The sequence below is a fragment of the Oncorhynchus kisutch genome, unplaced genomic scaffold, assembly GCF_002021735.2.
Source record: "Oncorhynchus kisutch isolate 150728-3 unplaced genomic scaffold, Okis_V2 scaffold3826, whole genome shotgun sequence".
Taxonomy (NCBI): Eukaryota; Metazoa; Chordata; class Actinopteri; order Salmoniformes; family Salmonidae; genus Oncorhynchus; species Oncorhynchus kisutch.
Window position 1 is genome coordinate 38,878 of NW_022265771.1, and position 26,450 is coordinate 65,327.

The 26,450-nt window shown below is 41.8% G+C and overlaps 1 protein-coding gene across 1 annotated transcript; it reads right to left on the reverse strand.

Moving 5' to 3' along the window:
• Positions 1-231: 231 nt before the first annotated feature.
• Positions 232-18,572, reverse strand: LOC116371913 (gastrula zinc finger protein XlCGF17.1-like). The gene is made up of 4 exons (XM_031821052.1): positions 18,461-18,572; positions 17,278-17,516; positions 6,687-6,881; positions 232-4,403 (listed from the first exon to the last, which is right to left on the reverse strand). The coding sequence occupies exons 2-4, from the start codon at positions 17,378-17,380 to the stop codon at positions 3,649-3,651; spliced, it is 1,053 nt and encodes a 350-aa protein (XP_031676912.1). The 5' UTR covers positions 17,381-17,516; positions 18,461-18,572; the 3' UTR covers positions 232-3,648.
• Between the last annotated feature and the right edge of the window lie 7,878 nt (positions 18,573-26,450).

The following is a 26,450-nucleotide window of genomic DNA, read 5'->3' on the forward strand; positions in this document are numbered from 1 at the left end:
CAGCAACAAATTGACTGGAGGTCAAACCTAGTTACCAACCCACATTGTATATTGTCAATTCAATTTCCCCCATCATCACAATACAGATCATTCAAATGTGTGGTTATAGTGCTAAACTTGAAGGACTCATTGTCTCTGTGAATTGAAATGATACTGTTCCCCACCAGTGCCCTCAGAAGAGGAAACAACGATACAATGTAGTCTAACAACATCTCTTTCAAACAGCACAGATGTGATTCACTGTAGAAGCACTGGTCCTCTTACATTTTAATTCAAAGTTGCATATTACAATATTTAAGGACATATCAGATGGTCTGTTCTGACCATAACAGTCACACCAAGCATATGTTTGGTTGGTATAAGATTGAAATGGGTGAATAATGTACCCATGAAAACCCTATGAAATAGTTCCCCAATACCATCTGATGTATATATTTAATGTATTACATGACTGGTGACCACAGCCCTTCCAACAATACATTTAAATCATGTTTTACTGTGATTGTTTCCACCCTGCTGAATGTATTCAATGTATTCCATTTCAAATGTGTCTCCCAGTGCAGCTTTACTTCCAGGCTATTATGACACATCTGGCAGTTTCTTCTATGTTCCTAGGCCCAGTAAAATAAAAAACATACATTTTTTTGGTCACTACCATTCCACGAAAATAACAGGCTATATCTTCTTTATTGTACTACAATCGTACATTTTTGTATGGGCTGTTCTTCACATCAGGGTGCTGCTGCAGGCTCTCTGAGTCTCTTGACCATGTAAGGCGGGCGGGGCACACTCTCCACTTCCCTCCAGGAGTTATTTAGCAAGCATGACAACACATCACTCCCGATAGACACAAGCAAAACCTCTTGCATAAATGTAGCAGTCTATACACCTAATCATTAGTGATCTGACATGCTGTATTACATGGAAACTGTAGGCTACTAACAGCAGCAGCTACATAGTCTAGCTTACTATGGTCCTGTCCCTCTGGCCAGGGTAAACACAGTGGTAATGTTGTGTATTGTATATACAGTATTTCACATCAAACAGTTTATTTCATTTAAGAGAAAAAAAAGTGGTTGCCCAACATTTTATTTTATTTTTACCTTTATTTAACCAGGCAAGTCAGTTAAGAACAAATTCTTATTTTCAATGACGGCCTAGGAAGACTGGGTTAACTGCCTGTTCAGGGGCAGAACAACAGATTTGTACTTTGTCAGCTCGGGGGTTTGAACCTGCCGAACATAAATTCATCTACAAACATTTTTCATTACAATCTTGTCACTTAGCAGATGCTCTTATCCAGAGCAACTTACAGGACAAATACGGTTTAATTGCCTTGCTCAAGGGCACAATGACAGACTTTTCACCTAGTCGGCTTGGGATTCAAACCAGCAACCTTTCAGTTACTGGCCCAACACTCTTAACCGCTGGGCTACCTGCCGCCAGATCAATTAACTTCTATACAGTTATTCAAATACATTCATCATCAATGACTAAAATAATAAATCGAGTATTAAAAGACAATTTGAATAAACACAAGTAGATTCATACTGTTTAAACAAAAGTTGAGTAATATTAAATAATCAACCCAAACAAATGCTTAAAAGTGATCATCACACCATCTTTATCTGATATACATTGTGTACAAAAAACCTTCCTAATATTGAGTTGCACCCCCCCTTTGTCCTCAGAATTAGCCTCAATTTGTCTGGACTATCCAAGGTGTTGAGAGCATTCCACAGGGATTCTGGCCCAATGCTTCCCACAATTGTGTCTAGCTGGGAGCGGATCTCTACTCCGAATAGCTTGTTCCATCTCCTGTCACAGATGAACACTTGGATTGAGATCTGGTGACTCGTCAGGCCACTGCAGTAAACTGAATTCACGGTCATGTTCTTGGAACCATTCCTGGACCAGCCTTGTGGCATAATCCTACTGAAGAAATCTATTTGCAGATGGATACACTGCTGCAGTGAAGGGATGCACCTGATTGGCAATGGTGTTTAGAAATCCTGTGGTATTCCAAGTTGCTCCACTTTTATCAAGGGGCCCAGAGTGTGGCATGAATACAAACTCCACACCATCACCACCAGCCTGCAAAGATGACACGAGGCATGATGGATGTACTCGTGGTTTCCTGTATACCCTAGTCCTCCCATCAGCATGACACAGCAGGAACAGGGATTCATCAGGCCAGGCAATGTTTTTCAAATTCTCCAGCGTCGTCTTTTCATTTCTTAGCCAACTCCAACTGCAGTCTCTTGTTTTCTGCTGAAAGCTAATGGGGATCCAAAATAAATACATCATAAAAACCACATCATTAAGGATTATAGTGTTCAGCTGGGTTCACCTATGTCATGGAAAGAGCAGGCGTCTCTTCATGTTTTGTACACTCTGTACATGTTGTGTCTACCAGCTCATTCCCACGGAAAAATGCAGAGAGAAGCAGTACTACCCAGTCAACAACTCCATTGTGAGACTCCTCACAGAGGATATTCAACCCTAAAGCCAAATCCAAGGCCAACTCAATATCTTTACAGTGGAAGCTAACAAAACACACCAAAACTGACAAGGTGCACACTGATCAGTAAAGTAAAGAGAGGATAATATACATACTATAACGCTCCCTCTCCTCTGCACAGTTCTCTCATAGTGAGAAACTATAGGATTACAATAGTGTTCTACGCTTTCTTCATTTGATCCAATTCAACGTTGCCAATTATTTTATGAGATGAGAATTAAGTGGAGTGTCAAATCTTAGCTGGTCTGAGAGAACTGATGGTTTCTCTCCTTTATGTATACATTGGTGTCGTTTTAAATGGCCCAATCTGTAGAATCTCTTCTCACTGTCAATGAATGCAGTGATAAGGCTTCCCTCCTGTGTGTACACGTTCAAGTCATTTTAAGTGGCACAGAAAAGAGAAACTTGACGCACAGTCAGAGCAGATGTAAGGCTTCTGTAGTAGCAGAATCAGAATTAGTTAGGTAACATTGATAAATAAATAATGTTGTATTTATATAATAATGCTTATGTGAGATATTTGTCATTAGAATGTCTTCTTTTGGATAATACTGTTTGCAGTTATCCCTTCTCTGCCAGGGCTTAGTCACATTGGGCCCCAGAGAGGGGTGAGGTCAGGCCTGTCTTCTTATGGGAATGTGTCTAACTATTTACATGTCCTCTCTGAGGTTGCCCTTATCTTGATTTAGTATATGACCTAAGAGGCTCACTGTCTTTTCTGATCTTGTCCAGGAGGGGGTGTATTTGATATATGCCATTGGATGAGGTAATGTTTTTGGTTCTAAGTGGGAGCAAGAACAAGATAAGACCTTAGTTTAGGAGACCAAACTGAACGATAATTTATAGCCAATGCTGTCTGGCTATGTGTGTCTTTGCTATAAAGGATCTCAGTTGCCAATATGTAAGCACTCTCAGAGAATTCATTTATAGACACTGAATTGATCTGAGAGTCACAGGGCTATGGTGAAGCTCATATAATTAAAGATGGACTTTATGATAACTCTGACTTGCGTGTGGTTTGCTCTCTCGTGATTTGGTAATACAGGACATTTCCACGACACTTCTCTCCTGTGTGTGCTCTCTGATGACCTTTAAGCACAGCTGTTGTTTTAAAACATTTTCCACAGTCAGATCAATGGTCCTTTCTGTTGACCTTGGTGTCTTTTTAAGGTGCTTAGTCGAGAAAACCTCTTTCCACAGTCAGAGCAGGAGTAAGGCTTCTCTCCTGTGTGTGTTCTCTGATGACGATTTAGCTCAGTTGATGTTGTGAAGCATTTTACACAGTCAGAGCATACGTAAGGCTTCTCTCCTGTATGCATACGTTCATGTGATTTTAAGTTGCTCAGTAGAGAGAACCTCTTCCCACAGTCAGAACAGGAGTAAGGATTCTCTCCTGTATGTATACGTACATGTGCTTTTAAGTTGCTCAGTTGAGAGAAACTCTTTCCACAGTCAGAGCAGGAGTAAGGCTTCTCTCCTGTGTGTGTTCTCTGATGACGTTTTAGCTCAGTTGATGTTGTGAAGCATTTGACACAGTCAGAGCAGCAGTAAGGCTTCTCTCCTGTATGTATGCGTTCATGTCGTTTTAAGTTGCTCAGTAGAGAGAAACTCTTTCCACAGTCAGAGCAGGACACAGGCTTCTCTCCTGTGTGTATCCGTTCATGCACTCTCTGATGAATGATCAGAACCTCTAATGTTGTGAAATCCTTGCCACAGTCAGTACAGGAATACAGATTCTCTCCTGTGTGTATTTTTAGGTGTATTTTCAGCTTTGATAGAAATGGGAAAATCTCCTCACAATGTGGGCAGTGATGAGATCTCTTAGCGCTATGATCTTCCTGCTGTTGCTCTCTAGATGCAGAGAACGTGGCACCATGGTTTCCTGTGTGAACATCAGAAGAACTAGTCAGTTGGTGGACAAACTTACTCATTCAAGGGTTTTTCTTTATTTTTACTATTTTCCACATTGTAGAATAAGTGAAGACATCGAAACTATGAAATAACACATATGGAATCATGTAGTAACCAAAAAAAAGTGTTAAAATAAATCAAAATATATTTTAGATTCTTCAAAGTAGCCACCCTTTGCCTTGATGACAGCTTTGCACACTTGGCATTATCTCAACCAGCTTCACCTGGAAGGCTTTTCCAACAGTCATGAAGGAGCTCCCACTTATGCTGAGCACTTGTTGGCTGCTTTTCCTTCACTCTGCAGTCCAACTCATCCTAAACTATCTCAATTGGGTTGAGGTCAGGGGATTGTGGAGGCCAGGTCATCTGATGCAGCACTCCATCACTCTCATTCTAAGTCAAATAGCCCTTACACAGCCTGGAGGGGTGTTTTGGGTCATTGTCCTGTTGAAAAACAAATGAGTCCCACTAAGCCCATACCAGATGGGATGGCATATTGCTGCAGACTGATGTGGTAGCCATGCTGGTTAATAAATCACTGAGTGTTACCAGCAAAGCACTCCACCATCACATCTCCATGCTTCACGGTGAGAACCACACATGCAGAGATCATTCATTCACCTACTCTGCATCTCACAAAGACACAGAAGTTGGAACCAAAAATCTAATCACACCAAATTACAGATTTCCCCTGGTCTAAATGTCAATTGCTCGTGTTTCTTAGCCCAAGCAAGTCTCTTCTTATTGGTGTCCTTTAGTAGTGGTTTATTTGCATCAATTCGACCATGAAGGCCTGATTCACACAGTCTCCTCTGAACAGTTGATGTTGATGTGTCTGTTACTTGAACTCTGAAGCTGGTAACTCTAATGAACTTATCCCCTGCAGCAGAGGTAACTCTGGGTCTTCCTTTCCTGTGGCAGTCCTCGTGAGAGTCAGTTTCATCATAGCGCTTGATGGTTTTTGCAACTGCGCTTGAAGAAACTTTCAAAGTTCTATAAAATGTTCTGCATTGATTGACCTTCATGTCTTAAAGTAATGATGGACTGTCATTTCTCTTTGCTTATTTGAGCTGTTCTTGCCATAATATGGCCTTGCTCTTTTACCAAATAGGGCTTTCTTCTGTATACCACCCCTACCTTGTCACAATATAACTGATTGGCTAAAACGCATTAAGGAAAGAAATTCCACAAATTAACTTTCAACAAGGCACACCTGTTAATTGAAATGCATTCCAGGTGACTTCCTCATAAAGCTGGTTGAGAGAATGCCCAAGAGTGTGCAAAGCATTCATCAAGGCAAAGGGTGGCTACTTTGAAGAATCTCACTTTTTTGGTTACTACATGATTACATATGTGTTACTTAAAGTTTGTTTTCACTTATATTACAATGTAGAAAATAGTACAAATAAATAAAACCTTGGAATAAGTAGGTGTCCAAACCTTTGACTGGTACTGTCCATGTCAATCAAATGTATTTTATAAACACTTTTTTACATCAGCAGTTGTCACAAAATGCTTTTCAGAAACACCAAAGAGCATACAATGCAGGTGTAGAAGCACAGCGGCTCGGAAAAGTTAGAAAGAAACGCAGAGAGGAACCAGGCCCAAAGGGGTGGCCAGTCCTCTTCTGTCTGTACCGGGTGACATATGTATTCATATCAGTAGGCTGTACAATACAGGGGAATAAAACTATTCTAAAAGGGGGCAAAAGTCATAAATGAGTCATATCATCCTCCACTCAATATTACAAGGGTTAGTCACTACACAGACTCATTTCATATCATCCTCCACTCACTATCACAAGGGTTAGTAACTACACAGACTCATTTCATATCATCCTCCACTCACTATTACAAGGGTTAGTAACTACACACTCATTTCATCCTCCACTCACTATTACAAGGGTTAGTAACTACACAGACTCATTTCATATCATCCTCCACTCACTATCACAAGGGTTAGTAACTACACAGACTCATTTAATTGCATCCTCCACTCACTATCACAAGGGTTAGAAACTACAGACTAATTTCATAGAACTTTAAAACACTGGCAGTTTGTCTACTTCACTTCTTTAGTCTACTAATAAAACAAATGCTGACAATACTGGTGTCAAACCATGCAAGTCTCAGTAGCATGAAACAACATCTACCTTCTCATTGAAACAGTTCATCATGAAACAGTTCTACTGCAACTTTTCATGCACAGTGGGAAGTTGGAATGAACAACAAACTTAGATAGAAACTGCTCTTACCATGAGAAACAGATTCCCTAATCTTCTCCTCCTCCTCCTCCTCCTCCTCTTCTTCATCTTTAATGATGACATTCAGCTCCAGTGTTTGACTGCAGTCTTCCAGCTTCACTGATGTCATCTCTGGATCCTGCAGTGCAAACTGGGCTTCACTGCCACAATCAGGACCCAGTGAATGAATATTGGTTTGGACATAGTCTGGAATGAGAGAGGCAGGCTGGGTTTGTACTCACTATTGATGTAACCGGCCTCAGACTTAATTCTAGTCGTCCTGTAGTAACAATGAGACAAAAGTTATTGTCTTGACAGTTCTGGCACTTTCTTTATTCTCTAAAAATATAATATATGTTCAATTATCTAATTCAGTACTTGACTTGGACTGAAATAGATACCGGTACTGTTTATATTTAGGTGCAGCAGCTTCACAACACCGTTGAGCTAATATTCTATAAGAGGAACATGAGCTCAAACAGTAGAAATCTGAGGTGCCGGTACTCAGTCAAGCACTGATCTCATTTCAAAACATCTGGTAGCTAAGCATTGACAACAAAACATTACGTAATTCAAATTAGACAAAGTACAAGCTTTAAATTAGACTACACAATGTAAGTGCGCTTAAACCATAGTAGACTCCACAAATTCACATACAGTGGGGCAAAAAAGTATTTCGTCAGCCACCAATTGTGCAAGTTCTCCCACTTAAAAAAGATGAGGCCTGTTAATTTCATCATAGGTACACTTCAACTATGACAGACAAAATGAGAGAAGAAAAAAAATCCTGAAAATCACATTGTAGGATTTTGAATGAATTTATTTGTAAATTATGGTGAAAAATAAGTATTTGGTCACCTACAAACAAGCAAGATTTCTGGCTCTCACAGACCTGTAACTTATTCTTTAAGAGGCTCCTCTGTCTTCCACTCGTTACCTGTTTTAATGGCACCTGTTTGAACTTTTTATCAGTATAAAAAAGACACCTGTCCACAACCTCAAACAGTTACATTCCAAACTCCACTATGGCCAAGACCAAAGAGCTGTCAAAGGACACCAGAAACAAAATTCTAGACCTGCACCAGGCTGGGAAGACTGAATCTGCAATAGGTAAGCAGCTTGGTTTGAAGAAATCAACTGTGGGAGCAATTATTAGGAAATGGAAGACATACAAGACCACTGATAACTTCCCTCGATCTGAGGCTCCACGCAAGATCTCACCCCGTGGGGTCAAAATGATCACAAGAACGGTGAGCAAAAATCCCAGAACCACACGGGGGACCTAGTGAATGACCTGCAGAGAGCTGGGACCAAAGTAACAAAGCCTACCATCAGTAACACACTACGCCGCCAGGGACTCAAATCCTGCAGTGCCAGACGTGTCCCCCTGCTTAAGCCAGTACATGTCCAGGCCCATCTGAAGTTTGCTAGAGAACATTTGGATGATCCAGAAGAAAATCAGGAGAATGTCATATGGTCAGATGGAACCAAAATAGAACTTTCTGGTAAAAACTCGACTCGTCGTGTTTGGAGGACAAAGAATGCTGAGTTGCATCCAAAGAACACCATACCTACTGTGAAGCATGGGGGTGGAAACATCATGCTTTGGGGCTGTTTTTCTGCAAAGGGACCAGGACGACTGATCCGTGTAAAGGAAAGAATGAATGGGGCCATGTATCGTGATATTTTGAGTGAAACCCTCCTTCCATCAGCAAGGGCATTGAAGATGAAACGTGGCTTGGTCTTTCAGCATGACAAACACACTGTCCGGGCAACGAAGGAGTGGCTTCGTAAGAAGCATTTCAAGGTCCTGGAGTGGCCTAGCCAGTCTCCAGATCTCAACCCCATAGAAAATCTTTGGAGGGAGTTGAAAGTCCCAAAACATCACTGCTCTACAGGACATCTGCATGGAGGAATGGGCCAAAATACCAGCAACAGTGTGTGAAAACCTTGTGAAGACTTACAGAAAACGTTTGACCTCTGTCATTGCAAACAAAGGGTATATAACAAAGTATTGAGATCAACTTTTGTTATTGACCAAATACTTATTTTCCACCATAATTTGCAGATTAATTAATTAAAAATCCTACAATGTGATTTTCAGGATTATTTTCCTAATTTTGTCTGTCATAGTTGAAGTGTACCTACGATGAAAATTACAGGCCTCTCATCTTTTTAAGTGGGAGAACTGGCACAATTGGTGGCTGACTAAATACTTTTTTGCCCCACTGTAAATGCCAAAATGACTCAAACATTTCGTACAAGGTTGCAGTATGTTTTAGGCAGCACATGTACTATTTTAAAAATAGTAATAGTATTTCCATTCACACCATAGTAACATTTATAAAGATAGAAACAACGTAATGTGTCTGAATATTACAACACATGATAATCATTACATTCATCTTAAAAACTGTAGTGTGACTGAAATTGTCTCTCTGCACCCGCACTGAAGCCCATTGGCGCAGACAAGAGTGGACACCGCCATTTTACCAGCTCTTGAATTTTACACAAAACCAATAACATGCTAAACAAACTCAGAAATCTCAAATAAATGTATTCTTTATTAAAACTACATTGAGGAAATGTACATCCATTCAGACAAACCCAAAGCTTCAAGCTATGTGACTTGTAAAATAGTTGATACAATCACCTGGTTTGACTCAAAAATAACAGCATCAAACGTGATAATACCTTAACGGATGTTACCTAGCATGGTATGACATGTTCCTTCGATAATACATAGAAACCGACACAAAGGTTATCTTCTTGACATCACAGTTCTGGCGTTTTCTTTATTCTGAAGAATGGTGCCTGCCTGGAACTTCCTGTTCCCCCACTACCACAGTGCAGCGACAGATAAAACAACAAGACAGATATTTCACCAGATGTATAAATGTGAAGCATCCGCTTAGCGTTTCCACTCACTACCAAATATGGTAGTGAGAGGAAGCCCGCTGGCAGGCAGTGGGAGAAGACGGAACGAGATGGATTTTGGCCGACATTCTGCAAATGTTCTAAATCGATGAAACACCTGATCTTAATACAGTTCTGTTTCCAAAACGAAAATATTTTATGAACAAGAGTGGACTAAGATCTGTAGACTTTACCATTTGCAACAGTTTTAAATAATTGCGTAATTTAGAAGGAACGTAAAAGCGAATTGAGTTATTGCACACGAGCGATTCACAGAAGAGTTCCCTAACAGAAACGTGCAGATGTGTTGTATAACGCACCAGTAGGATGTCGCTGACTCCTGCTTGGCTCTGCCCACTATGACTGATCTGTTCCCATTGGAAATGACCAGCTGTGGTCCATTCTTGGATTAGTTATAAAAATAAAAAACTTGTGCAATTGTCCATTCATTCAGGGAGTGAGCTGCACATCATTGGGTGAGTCAGTGAAACTGGAACGCTTGATTAGGACTATAACTTCCTCCTCATATTGTACAATGTGTTTCTCCTCACACCTGGCCTAGGCTATTGATGGATTAGAGACAAGGTTGTTTTTATTGATCTCAGATTCTCCGTTTGTCAGTGTCAAAGCAGCCTGTCATTTTGGTCAAGCCATGGTAATGCATGCAATGCTTTATTATAAAGGTATTTTATTTAATGTGTTCTGGTACCTCAGAGACCCCCAGGTCACCCCCCCCCCCCTCTTGGGATCACTTCTGGTTCCAGCACCTCCCAATTTACTAATGAAGCACTGGAGAAGTGGGTAGCTGCTGCTGCCTCCCCTGGGACACATCTCCTTTACATAGAGTTATTCAGGCTGTTGATTGTGGCCTGTGGAATGTTGTCCCACTCCTTTTCAATGGCTGTGTGAAATGCCTGGATATTCTCAGGAACAGGAACAAGCTGTCGCAGACATCGATCCAGACCATCCCAAACATGCTCAAAGGGTGACATTTCTGAGTATGCAGGCCATCGAAGAACTGGGACATTTTCAATTGTGTACAGATCCTTGCGACGTGGGGCTGTGCATTGTCATGCTGAAACATGAGGTGATGGCGGCTGATGAATGGCAGGACAATGGGCCTCAGGATCGTGTCATGGTTTCTCTGTGCATTCAAATTTCCATCGATAAAATGCAATTGTGTTTGTTGTTTGTAGCTTATGCCTGCCCATATCATAACCCTGATACCACCATGGGGCACTCTGTTCACAACACTGACATCAGCAAACCACACGCCCACACAACACCATATATGGCAGTCTGTAGATGTGAGGCTAGTTGGGCATACTGACAAATTCTCTAAAACAACAAAGGTAGAGAAATTAACATTAACTGATCTGGCAACAGCTCTGGTGGAAAATCCTGCAGTCAGCTTGCCAATTGCATGCTCCCTTAAAACTTCAGACATCTGTGGCTTTTGTATTTATTAGAGATCACCATAAGCTGCTGCCAAGCACCTACTCTTGTCTCCAGCACAAGGTGCACCTGTGTAATGATAATCATGCTATTTAATCAGTTTCTTGATATGCCACACCTGTGAGGTGGATGGATTATCTTGGCAAAGGAGAAATGCTCACTAACGGGGATGTGCACAAAATTTGACAGAAATAAGTTTGTGTGTGTAGATTATTTCTGGGATATTTTATTTCACCTCATGAAACCAACACTTTGCATGTTTCGTTTATATGTTTGTTGTATACAGTATATATTTTTTTTTATGATGCAAAAACTATCAATAATGAAATGTAAATTAAACTAAATCAGCCTGCTTTTCTGTTCTAACCAGGTCCCTACACAGGCTGAGAAGGATCCTATAAGAGCAGAACATTAGTCCTTGTAGTCGTCTTGGAGGCCCAAAAACGTCTCCGCTGCAGATATAATGATGTCCAGCTTCAAGGACGTCTTGTGCAGTATAATTAATAACTGTGGCTATAAATACTAAAATATCCACCTTCACAATATGTGTATCCAGATCACTTGATTGACGTACAACATTTACAACTGGTTGAGGTGCATCCACCTCCATATCTTCTTCAAAACTGTGGCCTCTTGCCCTTATAACTCTCTTAAATACACTGAGGTTGGAGTCATTAAAACTCGTTTTTCAACCACTCCACAAATTTCTTGTTAACAAACTAAAGTATTTGCAAGTCGGTTAAGACATCTAATTTGTGCATGGCACAAGTCATTTTTCCAACAATTGTTTACAGACAGATTATTTCACTTTTAATTCACTATATCACAATTCCAGTGGGTCAGAAGTTTACATACACTAAGTTGACTGTGCCTTTAAACAGCTTGGAAAATGATGTCATGGCTTTAGAAGCTTCTGATAGGCTAATTTACATTATTTGAGTCAATTGGAGGTTTACCTGTGGATGTATTTCAAGGTCAACCTTCAAACGTAGTGCCTCTTTGCTTGACATCATGCGAAAATAAAAAATAAATAAGCCAAGACATCAGAAAAAAAAATTGTAGACCTCCACAAGTCTGGTTCATCTTTGGGAGCAATTTCCAAACACCTGAATGTAACACGTTCATCTGTACAAAAAATTGCAAACAAGTATAAACACCTTCTTTGGGATTTGGTTGGCGGATCGCATCCAACTCTTAGGTGCCTACACCTCCACCTACTGTACTGGTGTGAGGCCATTCATAGCCTACATACATTCAATTCATTGATATGCTAATTAATACAAAATTGCCCCGCCAACTATTTGCCCTCTAAAAAATGTGAGGAAAAATGTTATTGGTTCGTGCAGTAGACTGTGACCTCCTCCTCAGCCCCAATTGGCAGTACGCCCAGAACATTGTTCAGTTTCAAGGTCTCAGCACACGCAACAGCAAAATGTTAATTATGAATTATCAATAATGAATAAGCTAAATTATGCAAATATAACTCTGAGTAAGCAGTATAAAGGAGAACTACCAGGACTGCCCCGGCAGAGCTCCCGACCAACGCAGTATAAAGGAGAACTACCAGGACTGCCCCGGGCAGAGCTCCTGACCAACGCAGTATAAAGGAGAACTACCAGGACTGCCCCGGGCAGAGCTCCTGACCAACGCAGTATAAAGGAGAACTACCAGGACTGCCCCGGGCAGAGCTCCCGACCAACGCAGTATAAAGGAGAACTACCAGGACTGCCCCGGGCAGAGCTCCTGACCAACGCAGTATAAAGGAGAACTACCAGGACTGCCCCGGGCAGAGCTCCTGACCAACGCAGTATAAAGGAGAACTACCAGGACTGCCCCGGGCAGAGCTCCCGACCAACGCAGTATAAAGGAGAACTACCAGGACTGCCCCGGCAGAGCTCCCGACCAACGCAGTATAAAGGAGAACTACCAGGACTGCCCCGGGCAGAGCTCCCGACCAACGCAGTATAAAGGAGAACTACCAGGACTGCCCCGGGCAGAGCTCCCGACCAACGCAGTATAAAGGAGAACTACCAGGACTGCCCCGGGCAGAGCTCCCGACCAACGTATACTATGGTTCTTTAAGTTTGATGGAACCTCTCTATCTTGTTAATAATAAAGAATGATTCCTTTAAGTTTGACTGAGTCCCATTGTGGTGATTTTCTATAAACGCAAAAAAAAAAAAAAAACTGACCATGACGGAACCTCCACCTCACTCTGAAAAACACCAAAAGAAAGATGCCCAGGGTCCCTGCTGATCTGCGTGAACGTGCATTATGCATGCTGCAAGGAGGCATGAGGACTGCAGATGTGGCATGGGCAATAAATTGCAATGTCCGTACTGTGAGACACCTAAGACAGCGCTACAGGGAGACAGGACGGACAGCTGATCGTCCTCGCAGTGGCAGACCACGTGAAACAACACCTGCACAGGATCGGTACATCCGAACATCACACCTACAGGACAGGTAGAGGATGGCAACAACTGCCCAAGTTACACCAGGAATGCACAATCCCTCCATCAGTGCTCAGACTGTCCGCAATACGCTGAGAGAGGCTGGACTGAGGGCTTGTCGGCCTGTTGTCAGGCAGGTCCTTACCAGACATCACCAGCAAAAACTTTGCCTATGGGCACAAATTCCCCCCAGAAATGTCTGGGAACTTGCAGGTGCCTTGGTGGATGAGTGGGGCAACATCTCACAGTAAGAACTGGCAAATCTGGTGCAGTCCATGAGGATGAGATGTACTGCAGTACTTAAACAGTTCATCATGAAAAAGTTCTACCGCAACTTTTCATACACAGTGGGAAGTTGTAACAAACAACAAAATTAGATAGAACCTGCTCTTACCATGAGAAACAGATGTCCCAATCTTCTCCTCCTCTTCTTCCTCTTTAATGTTGACATTCAGCTCCAGTGTTTGACTGCAGTCTTCCAGCTTCACTGATGCCATCTCTGGATCCTGCAGGTCTTTCTTCTCTATAAAATATATTCAATTTTTTCTTGTTCAATTATCTAATTCATTGCTTGACTTGGACTGAAATAGTTGCCGATACTCATTTTGTGTGCTGGTACGGTTTATATTTAGGTGCAGGAGCTTCATAATACATTTGAGCTAAAACTTAACCTGTAGTAGATAAATGCATAAATGGCTCAAAAACCATTTAGTACAAGGTTACAGTTTGTTTTAGGCAGCACAATGTGCTATTTTCCTTAATAACCTTGTATTCACTACTTTACAAAAAAAAAAAAAGTATTTCCTGTTCACACCATAGTAACGTTTATAGATAAAGACAAACTGATTTTGTCAACGGTATTACACATGTAGAAAAAAGATAATCATTACATTTAAAGATAATCAAAACAGTAAACCGTAGCTGTAAAATTGTCTACCTCTGCTACATCCACACTTCCTGCACTGAAGTCCGTTCACGCAGACCGAGCGGGTGCCGCCATTTTACCACCTTGTGAATTTTTCCTTTCATGGAGCTCTACGGACAATTCCTTTTTCCCAAATTCGCATAAATGACTAAAAACCATTTAGTACAAGGTTTCAGTATGCTTTAAGCATCAATATGTACTATTTTCCTGAATAACCTTGTATTCGCTGTATTATTTCAATCAAAAACCTATAGTATTTCCAATTCACACCATAGTAACATTTACAGATAAATATAGAAACAACTGCATATGTCTGAATATTAGTACACATGTAGAAACACGATAATCATTACATTTAGTTTCAAAACAGTAGAGCAACTGTGAAATTGTTTCTCTCTGCTGCACCCTCACTGCCTGCACTGAAGTCCGTTGACGCAGACCGAGTGGGAGCCGCCATTTTACCAGCTTGAGAATATTCCCTTTCATGGAGATCTACGGACAATTCCTTCGACCTCATGGCTTGGTTTTTGCTCTGACGTGCACTGTCAAATGTGCAAATGTGGGACCTTATATAGACAGGTGTGTGCCTTTCCACTCATGTCCAATCAATTTAATTTACCACAGATTGACAACAATCAAGTTATAGAAATATCTCAAGGATGATCAATGAAAACAAGATGCACCTGAGCTCAATGTCGATTCTCATAGCAAAGGGTTTGAATACTTTTGTAAAAAAGGTATTTCTGTTTTGAATTCTTTATAAATGTGAAAAAATTCCTAAAAACCTGTGTTTGCTTTGTCATTATGGGGTATTGTATGTAGGTTGATGAGGAACGTTTTTTAATGAATTAATTTTAGAATAAGGTACCTTCTCCGCTATGCAATCTGGTTTCCGAGCTGGTCATGGGTGCACCTCAGCCACGCTCAAGGTCCTAAACGATATCATAACCGCCATCTATAAAAGACAGTCCTGTGCAGCAGTCTTCATCGACCTGGCCAAGGCTTTCGACTCTGTCAATCACCGCATTCTTATCGGCAGACTCAACAGCCTTGGTTTCTCAAATGACTGCCTTGCCTGGTCCACCAACTACTTCTCAGATAGAGTTCAGTGTGTCAAATCGGAGGGCCTGTTGTCCGGACCTCTGGCAGTCTCTATGCGCGTGCCACAGGGTTCAATTCTCGGGCCGACTCTTTTCTCTGTATATATCAATGATGTAGCTCTTGCTGTTGGTGATGCTCTGATCCACCTCTATGCAGACGACACCATTCTGTATAAATCTGTCTCTTCTTTGGGCACTGTGTTAACAAACCTCCAGACGAGCTTAAATGCCATACAACACTCCTTCCTGTGGCCTCCAACTGGTCTTAAATGCAAGTAAAACTAAATGCATGCTCTTCAGCCGATCGCTGCCCACACCCGCCCGCCCGACTAGCATCACTACTCTGGACAGTTCTGACTTAGGTATTTGTAGTTGTCCACATAATCTAAGTGTCTAGTTAGACTGTAAAATGTCCTTCCAGACTCACATTAACCATCTCCAATCCAAAATTAAATATAGAATTGGCTTCCTATTTTGCAACAAAGCCTCCTTCACTCATGCAGCTAAATACACCCTCGTAAAACGGACCATCCTACCAATCCTTGACTTTGGCGATGTCATTTACAAAATAACCTCCAACACTCTACTCAACAAATTGGATGCAGTCTATCACAGTGCCATCCGTTTTGTCACCAAAGCCTCATATACTACCCACCACTGCGACCTGTACACTCTCGTTGGCTGGCCATCGCTTCGTACTCGTCGCCAAACCCACTCGCTCCAGGTCATCTATAAGTCTTTGCTTGGTAAAGCCCCACCTTATCTCAGCTCACTGTTCACCATAACAATACCCACCCGTAGCACACGCTCCAGCAGGTATATCTCTCTAGTCACCCCCAAAGCCAACTGCTCCTTTGGCCACCTGTCCTTCCAGTTCTCTGCTGCAAATGACTGTAACTAATTGCAAAAATCACTGAAGTTGGAGACACTCACTAACTTTAAGCATCAGCTGTCAGAGCAGCTTACCGATCACTGCACCTGTACACAGCCCATCTGTAAATAGCCCACCCAACTACCTCATCCCCATATTGTTATTTATTTTTGCTATTTTGCACCCCAGTAACTCTACTTGCACATCATCATCTATCATCATCTATCACTCCAGTGTTAATGCTAAATTGTAATTATTTCGCCACTATGGCCAGTTGTAAATGAGAACTCGTTCTCTACTGGCCCACCTGGTTAAATAAAGGTGTTCTCAACTGGCCCACCTGGTTAAATAAAGGTGTTCTCTACTGGCCCACCTGGTTAAATAAAGGTGTTCTCAACTGGCCCACCTGGTTAAATAAAGGTGTTCTCAACTGGCCCACCTGGTTAAATAAAGGTGTTCTCTACTGGCCCACCTGGTTAAATAAAGGTGTTCTCAACTGGCCCACCTGGTTAAATAAAGGTGTTCTCAACTGGCCCACCTGGTTAAATAAAGGTGTTCTCAACTGGCCCACCTGGTTAAATAAAGGTGTTCTCTACTGGCCCACCTGGTTAAATAAAGGTGTTCTCAACTGGCCCACCTGGTTAAATAAAGGTGTTCTCAACTGGCCCACCTGGTTAAATAAAGGTGTTCTCTACCGGCCCACCCGGTTAAATAAAGGTGTTCTCTACTGGCCCACCTGGTTAAATAAAGGTGTTCTCTACTGGCCCACCTGGTTAAATAAAGGTGAAATAAAATAAATAAAACAGTTCTACAGCAACTCTTCATGCACAGTGGGAAGTTGGAATGAAAAACACCAACTTAGATAGATAGAACCTGCTCTTACCATGAGAAACAGATGTCCCAATCTTCTCCTCCTCTTCTTCATCTTTAATGTTGGCATTCAGCTCCAGTGTTTGACTGCAGTCTTCCAGCTTCACTGATGCCATCTCTAGATCCTGCAGTGCAAACTGGGCTTTACTGTCACAATCAGGACCCAGTGACTGTAGGTTTGAACTCAGTGTGGAAGGAGAGAGGAAGGCTGGGTTTGTCCTCACTGTTGATGTTACTGGCCTCAGACTTAATCTGAGTCAGCCAGTAGTAATAAAGAGAAACGGACACAAAAGTTAGTGCCAGAACTGTCAAGACTTACTTTATTCTCTAAAAATATGGTTAATATTTAGGTGCAGGAGCTCCACAATACTGTTGAGCTAATATTCTATAAGAGGAACATGAGCTCAAACAGTAGAAATTTGAGGTGATGGTACTCAGCTCCGGTGAGCTCCTGTCCAAGTCAAGCACTGATCTAATTTCAATAGATCTGGTAACTAAGCATTGACAAAACATTCACATTAGACAAAGTATACACTTTAAATTAGGCTACACAACTTAAATTAACTTAATCTATAGTAGATTTCCTGAATTCACATAAATGCCTCAAAACCATTTAGTACAAGGTTGCAGTATGTTTCAGGGAGCACTATGTACTATTTTCCTGAATAACCTTGTCTTCCCTGTATTATTTCAATCAAAAACCAATGGTATTTCCGTTCACACCATAGTAACATTTATAGATAGAGAGAAACAACTGAATGTCTGAATATTAGTACACATGTAGAAAACTGATAATCATTACATTTAGCTCCAAAACAGTAGTGGAACCGTAAAATTGTCTTTCTCTGCTGCACCCTCACTGCCTGAACTGAAGTACGTTGATGCAGACCGAGGGGGAACCGCCATTTTACCATCTCCTGAACTATACACAAAACCAAAAACGACGTGTAAAACGAACCCAGAAATCTAAAATAAATTGATCCTTAATGAAATTACCTTGACGAAATTATATACATCCACTCAGACTAACCCAACGTCTCTATGTGATATGTAAAAAAAAAAGTGATCACGTTCACTCACGCGTTTTGACATAAAAATTCCACATAAAAACTTTATCACGCGTGATAATACCTTGACGTATGTTACCTAGCATGTTATTACATGTTCTTTCGATATTAGAACGTGCTATTACATACCAGTAGTAATACATTAGAAAGGGACACTAAAGTTGTCGTCTCGACTGCACAATTCTGGCGTATCCTTTATTCTGAAGAATGATGCGCGCTTGCGCGGAACTTCCTGTTCCCCCACTACCAGTTTCTAAACCCAGAGACGTAACAACGCGAGACTTCAGAGAACGCTTGCGAAGCGGACCAATCCGGGGTTTGACAAGTCAATGAGAGAAGTGAACAATTCTGATACTTTTGCAGCGGCTAATGGGCATCCTAATAACTACCAAAAAGATTCAGTCGGCACACACTTGAAACATGGCCATTCTTTTATATACATCAATTTTATAACTGCAGTGGTTTATTCACAATAGCTCTCACTGCGTATCTTACATATCTCAGAATTACGTGAATAGGCAGACACTCTTCACTCTTCCAGCGAAACTCCAGATATAACACATTTTTTGCTACCCTACTTCGAAAAACAATGCTCTCTCCTTCTGCTCTTCTGAGACGCATGAAATCAAAACAAAACCACTACTGGTCACTCTGACTGACTCTACCTTTCCTCATGCCTCCTTTACCATCTTCCTGACCTCAAATGATATCCCAAAATGCACAATCGTTGATGAATTGTGCTCCAAAAGAAACCAATGTTCGTTTACAACTTTTGGTCTGTTTGCTCAATTTTTCGTTGTCTCCGTCTTCCATTGATTCTTACCAACTTTACTCAACTGGGAGATATCAGACTCGAACAGCACATCCGCCATATTTCCCTCCCCAAAACCAGACACACCCCGCTACGGACTAACTTCTGAATGTACAGTATAATCATGCATTGAATACAGCCAACAACTACAGGCTAAAGGGGAATTTCACGCTGTCTTAGTAATGGCATTGGTGGCGATGTCCATCATAGACTTTATTTCGCCCAAAATTGTCCGTCTGTTTTGATCCAAATATAGCCGAAGGTCAGCCTGATCAGCTTGTACTCATTGAAATGCATGAGATACACGAATACAACTATACAATATTACATGAGTTTGATTATTTTTTGAAAAAAAAAGAACTAGCTAGACATCAAATCAAATCAAATTTATTTATATAGCCCTTCGTACATCAGCTGATATCTCAAAGTGCTGTACAGAAACCCAGCCTAAAACCCCAAACAGCAAGCAATGCAGGTGGAGAAGCACGGTGGCTAGGAAAAACTCCCTAGAAAGGCCAATACCTAGGAAGAAACCTAGAGAGGAACCAGGCTATGTGGGGTGGCCAGTCCTCTTCTGGCTGTGCCGGGTGGAGATTATAACAGAACATGGTCAAGATGTTCAATGTTCATAAATGACCAGCATGGTCGAATAATAATAAGGCAGAACAGTTGAAACTAGAGCAGCAGCACAGTCAGGTGGAAGTTGAAACTGGAGCAGCAGCATGGCCAGGTAGACTGGGGACAGCAAGGAGTCATCATGTCAGGTAGTCCTGGGGCATGGTCCTAGGGCTCAGGTCAGTTGAAACTGGAACAGCAGCATGGCCAGGTGGACTGGGGACAGCAAGGAGTCATCATGTCAGGTAGTCCTGGGGCATGGTCCTAGGGCTCAGGTCCTCCGAGAGAGAGAAAGAAAGAGAGAAGGAGAGAATTAGAGAACGCACACTTAGATTCACACAGGACACCGAATAGGACAGGAGAAGTACTCCAGATATAACAAACTGACCCCAGCCCCCCGACACATAAACTACTGCAGCATAAATACAATATTAATATATAGCATACATCAACGTTACTCTCTGGGTACCTACCGTGAAGCTGGTTGGTTTGCTAACTAACTGTAGTATGGGTTAGCTATCTAGCTAGCTAAGAACGTTAGCTCACAGGGGAGCTAATCCCCTAATCTTACTACATTTGCACACACTGCATATAATTGTTTCTATTGTGTTGACTGAACGTTTGTTTATCCCATGTGTAACTCTGTTGTTTTTGTCGCACTGCTTTGCTTTATCTTGGCCAGGTTGTAAATAAGAACTTGTTCTCAACTAGCCTACCTGGTTAAATAAAGGTGAAATAAATCAAATAAAAATAAGTAACTTCCAGGGTTTCAAACCAAGTCTCTTGACACAGATTAAGGTTAAGCAACATTGGTGGTAAGAACACAAAGGACGGTGCCCACAAGGTCATGGACAGGTATGTCATATCTTTAGAATGGATCCGCGTAAATAATTTTAAAGGTATCGTTAGTGATAAACTGTCTGCAACAAAGACTGTGTACTCTGTTGTCAACCGTACCTATAAACATGTAATTATTCTGTAGTATATTTTGTATTAATAACTGGGTGGTTTGAGCCCTGAAAGCTGATTGGCTAACAGCCATGGTATATTTAAGCAATAATACATGAGAGCCCATGTGTTATGATGACATTTATCATGGCTGTGAGTGTCATAGCCATAAAAGCATTCTCTTGAATAATTACGTGACTTTGAGCGTGGTATGATAGTTACCAGGTACGTAACTTTGAGCGTGGTATGATAGTTACCAGGTACGTGACTTTGAGCGTGGTATGATAGTTACCAGGTACGTAACATTGAGCGTGGTATGCTAGTTACCAGGTACATAACTTTGAGCGTGACTGAGCGTGGTATGATAGTTACCAGGTACGTGACTTTGAGCGTGGTGTGATAGTTACCAGGTATGCGACTTTGAGCGTGGTATGATAGTTACCAGGTACGTGACTTTGAGCGTGGTATGATAGTTGCCAGGTACGTGACTTTGAGCGTGGTATGATAGTTACCAGGTAAGCTGGATCCAGTATCTCAGAAACAGCCACCCTCCTGGCTTTTCACACAACAGTGTCTAGGGTTTACAGAGAATGGTGCGACCAAACATCCAGTCAGCAGCAGTCCTGTGGGGGTCGAACACAGCTTGTTGATGAAAGACGTAGAAGAAGAATGGCAAGAGTCGTGCACGCTAACAGGCAGGCCACAAACAGACAAATAACCCCACAGCACAAGTGTCGTGCAGAATGGCATCTCGGAATGCTGCAACTTGTCGATCCTTGTCATGGATGGTTCTATTGCAGCAGACAACCACACCGGGTTCCACTCTTATCAGCTAAAAACAAGGAAGAAGTGGCTCCAGTGGGCACACGATCATCAACCCTGGACAATTGAGTGCAAAAACATTGCCTGGTCTGACAAACCCCAGATCCTGTTGCATCATGCTGATGGCAGAGGCAGGGTTTGGCATAAGCAGCATGAGTCTATGGACCCATCCTGCCTGGTGTCAACGGTACAAGCTGGTGGCGGTGGTGTTCCGAGGTCCAATCAGCAGCAACTCGGCTACACAGCTGATGCCTGCTGAACTGTTCATTAACACGGTACTTCATTTTGTTTATCTGTCGGCCCCAGCCTCAAACTCAGGCCCTGTGTGTAGCTAACTGACCCTCTCTGCCCATTCATCGCCATTTACCCGTTGTCTGAGCTGTTTACCTGTTGTTGTCTTAGCTCTCCCAATCAACACCTGTGATTGCTTTATGCCTTTCTCTAATGCCAATATTTATTTTATTTTACCTTTATTTAACTAGGCTAGTCAGTTAAGAACAAATTCTTATTTTCAATGACGGCCTAGTGGGTTAACTGCCTGTTCAGACTGTTCTGCAGGCAAAATTGGTGTAACTAGTAAACGGTCCGGCGAGTGGTAAATGAGCAAGGCATACTGGGATATCAGTTTATCCTTGCTGTTAACCAAAACAGGCACAAAACCCTTGAACAGGCTCTCAACTTAGCATATTTAACAGGCTGATGTTGATCCACCAACTGCTCCCCATTGTATTTACACTGGTTTTTTATTTTTATTTCACCTTTATTTAACCAGGTAGGCTAGTTGAGAACAAGTTCTCATTTGCAACTGCGACCTGGCCAAGATAAAGCATAGCAGTGTGAGCATACAACAAAGAGTTACACATGGAGTAAACAATTAACAAGTCAATAACACAGTAGAAAACAAAGGGGGGGTCTATATACAATGTGTGCAAAAGGCATGAGGAGGTAGGCAAATAATTACAATTTTGCAGATTAACACTGGAGTGATAAATGATCAGATGGTCATGTACAGGTAGAGATATTGGTGTGCAGAAGAGCAGAAAAGTAAATAAATAAAAACAGTATGGGGATGAGGTAGGTGAAAAGGGTGGGCTATTTACCAATAGACTATGTACAGCTGCAGAGATCGGTTAGCTGCTCAGATAGCTGATGTTTGAAGTTGGTGAGGGAGATAAAAGTCTCCAACTTCAGCGATTTTTGCAATTCGTTCCAGTCACAGGCAGCAGAGTACTGGAACGAAAGGCGGCCAAATGAGGTGTTGGCTTTAGGGATGATCAGTGAGATACACCTGCTGGAGCGCGTGCTACGGATGGGTGTTGCCATCGTGACCAGTGAGCTGAGATAAGGCGGAGCTTTACCTAGCATAGACTTGTAGATGACCTGGAGCCAGTGGGTCTGGCGACGAATATGTAGCGAGGGCCAGCCGACTAGAGCATACAAGTCGCAGTGGTGGGTGGTATAAGGTGCTTTAGTGACAAAACGGATGGCACTGTGATAGACTGCATCCAGTTTGCTGAGTAGAGTGTTGGAAGCCATTTTGTAGATGACATCGCCGAAGTCGAGGATCGGTAGGATAGTCAGTTTTACTAGGGTAAGCTTGGCGGCGTGAGTGAAGGAGGCTTTGTTGCGGAATAGAAAGCCGACTCTTGATTTGATTTTCGATTGGAGATGTTTGATATGAGTCTGGAAGGAGAGTTTGCAGTCTAGCCAGACACCTAGGTACTTATAGACGTCCACATATTCTAGGTCGGAACCATCCAGGGTGGCGATGCTAGTCGGGCATGCAGGTGCAGGCAGCGACCGGTTGAAAAGCATGCATTTGGTTTTACTAGCGTTTAAGAGCAGTTGGAGGCCACGGAAGGAGTGTTGTATGGCATTGAAGCTTGTTTGGAGGTTAGATAGCACAGTGTCCAAAGACGGGCCGAAAGTATATAGAATGGTGTCGTCTGCGTAGAGGTGGATCAGGGAATCGCCCGCAGCAAGAGCAACATCATTGATATACACAGAGAAAAGAGTCGGCCCGAGAATTGAACCCTGTGGCACCCCCATAGAGACTGCCAGAGGACCGGACAGCATGCCCTCCGATTTGACACACTGAACTCTGTCTGCAAAGTAATTGGTGAACCAGGCAAGGCAGTCATCCGAAAAACCGAGGCTACTGAGTCTGCCGATAAGAATATGGTGATTGACAGAGTCGAAAGCCTTGGCAAGGTCGATGAAGACGGCTGCACAGTACTGTCTTTTATCGATGGCGGTTATGATATCGTTTAGTACCTTGAGTGTGGCTGAGGTGCACCCATGACCGGCTCGGAAACCAGATTGCACAGCGGAGAAGGTACGGTGGGATTCGAGATGGTCAGTGACCTGTTTGTTGACTTGGCTTTCGAAGACCTTAGATAGGCAGGGCAGGATGGATATAGGTCTGTAACAGTTTGGGTCCAGGGTGTCTCCCCCTTTGAAGAGGGGGATGACTGCGGCAGCTTTCCAATCCTTGGGGATCTCAGACGAGATGAAAGAGAGGTTGAACAGGCTGGTAATAGGGGTTGCAACAATGGTGGCAGATAGTTTCAGAAATAGAGGGTCCAGATTGTGGGTGGGTTCGGCCCACAGAACAATCACACTTGCCCCAATAGCCCCAATAGCCAATCAGCAAGAAGTTGTCTGGACTTCACAAAGCTGTGGAAAGTCCACACAGTCACAATTGTTATTTATTCAAACTGATATATAGACATCAGTTCGACAAATAACAGTTCAACTCATATTGATAAACTGTAGATTTTCCATATCAGTGGCCATTACTAAAACAATGTAGTCTGATGGTTGACTGAATGGTACTGCTTCCCTCTGCAGTTTTCTGTGGGAATGAGTTTGTAGACAACATGTATCAGATAGAGATGGTGTGATGATCTGTTTTTAATACTAAACAATTATTTAACGATACACAATCTTAGAAAGGTATTTTAGTCATTGATGAGAAAAGTGTTTTGGATGAATGCATTGAACTGAATCGATCTACCAATAAAGTTTGTACATTTTTGCTGGTCAAACTCTTATTTTTTGTATAATTACATCAGGCCATGTCTCTCACCTGAAATATGCTGCTGCATTCATCCCAGTCATCAGCATCAGAGCATTGGGGTAGGTCCATGTCTGACAATGTGTGCGCAATTACAATGATAATTTAACATGTTCAATAAAAATAAAAAAGAGATAACATACTGTTGACACAGGCTATAGTGTAATGGAATTTTTGCCATGTGTGGCTGGTTTTGTGGATTTTGACACTTATGTAGATGTCATAACCAGTCATAAAATAATGCAATATCTCTAAACAGGTCATGACAGTTATGGCAAGTTATATTAGCTGTTATTGACATGGTTATGACTGTGTTATAACACGTTCTATCAGCTGTTGACATTATGACATGGTTATGACTGTGTTATAACACGTTCTATCAGCTGTTGACATTATGACATGGTTATGACAGTGTTATAACACGTTCTATCAGCTGTTGACATTATGACATGGTTATGACAGTGTTATAACACGTTCTTTCAGCTGTTGACATTATGACATGGTTATGACAGTGTTATAGCACGTTCTATCAGCTGTTGACATTATGACATGGTTATGACAGTGTTATAGCACGTTCTATCAGCTGTTGACATTATGACAGTGTTATAACACGTTCTATCAGCTGTTGACATTATGACATGGTTATGACAGTGTCAACGTGTTATGACGCTGGGTGTAAAGTATTATTCTGTAGTTAAAATATAATAGTGGGCTCTTTGAATACAGTGTTTGACACGACAAATTAAAATGCCAGGGAGTAGTTATTGTGAAAACACGTTGGTTCCTACTCTTTCTCTTAGCTACTTCATGTAGCTAACATTCTTGCTTCACATATTCCTTTTTGATTTTTAAGATACTGTTGCCCAAACATGCTGATTCAGGTCTACAGCATCACTGGTATTATCAGGCTGCATAGCTAATTACGTTTGCTCTGACTCAGTACATTTATTAGATTGCTAGCTAGCGATTAGCGGCTAACAATATTTAGGCCCAACTTGCTAAGAAAACACGAACCAGTAATGTAATTTTAGAACGCTAGTGGTTTATATTAAGAAGTAAAGAGAAAACAGCATCGTTGTCATCAACATTGTTGCATGTGCTGCATTGAACCTGCAGACGGAACAGAAGTGTCTCATGGTCCAGGAACAACAAATGCCTCCTCGAGTGACAGGGGGCGGGGCTAGGTCTGTGTGGAAAGCGGCAAGAAGAGAAGCGAAGTAAAATAGAAAAAAAATGGATGTTACACCGGACGTATCCCATTTAACAAATCAAAACATTAAAATACCGTTATAGGAAAAGTAAAAACCCAAACGGGTCCGTGCAACAATACCAGTACGTCGTAAAATACGGTATACGGCCCAGCCCTACTTTAAAAAATGTATAATCTTTATCCCACTGGAAGGGTGGGCTCAAAGAGGTGAAAGGCACTACAACTAAGAACTGGGGTGTATTCATTATGTCTTGCAACGGAAACCGTTTACCATTTAAAAAGCAAACAGAGCAAATGGAACGAAATTGGGAGGAACCTACCTGAATTTGTCCAATAGAAACTCTCCTTGTCCTTGCAAAAAAAAATCTATTTGGAGTAAACGGTTTCTGATGCAAAACGTTTTCCAACAATGTTTTCCAACAGAATCGGCGTAATGAATCCACCCATTAGGAGGTTTAAAAAAAACACATATCTGAAAACCTAAGGTTCATCATGTTACATTATAGGTATGTGGTCAGGTGTTACATTGACAATTACAGGCTCTATTATTCACTCATCGGTTTCTCTCAATAGTTACTATTGGGGAATGGAACCTTGTGTTACCTTCCTCACACCACTACAGTATTCATTTCAACAG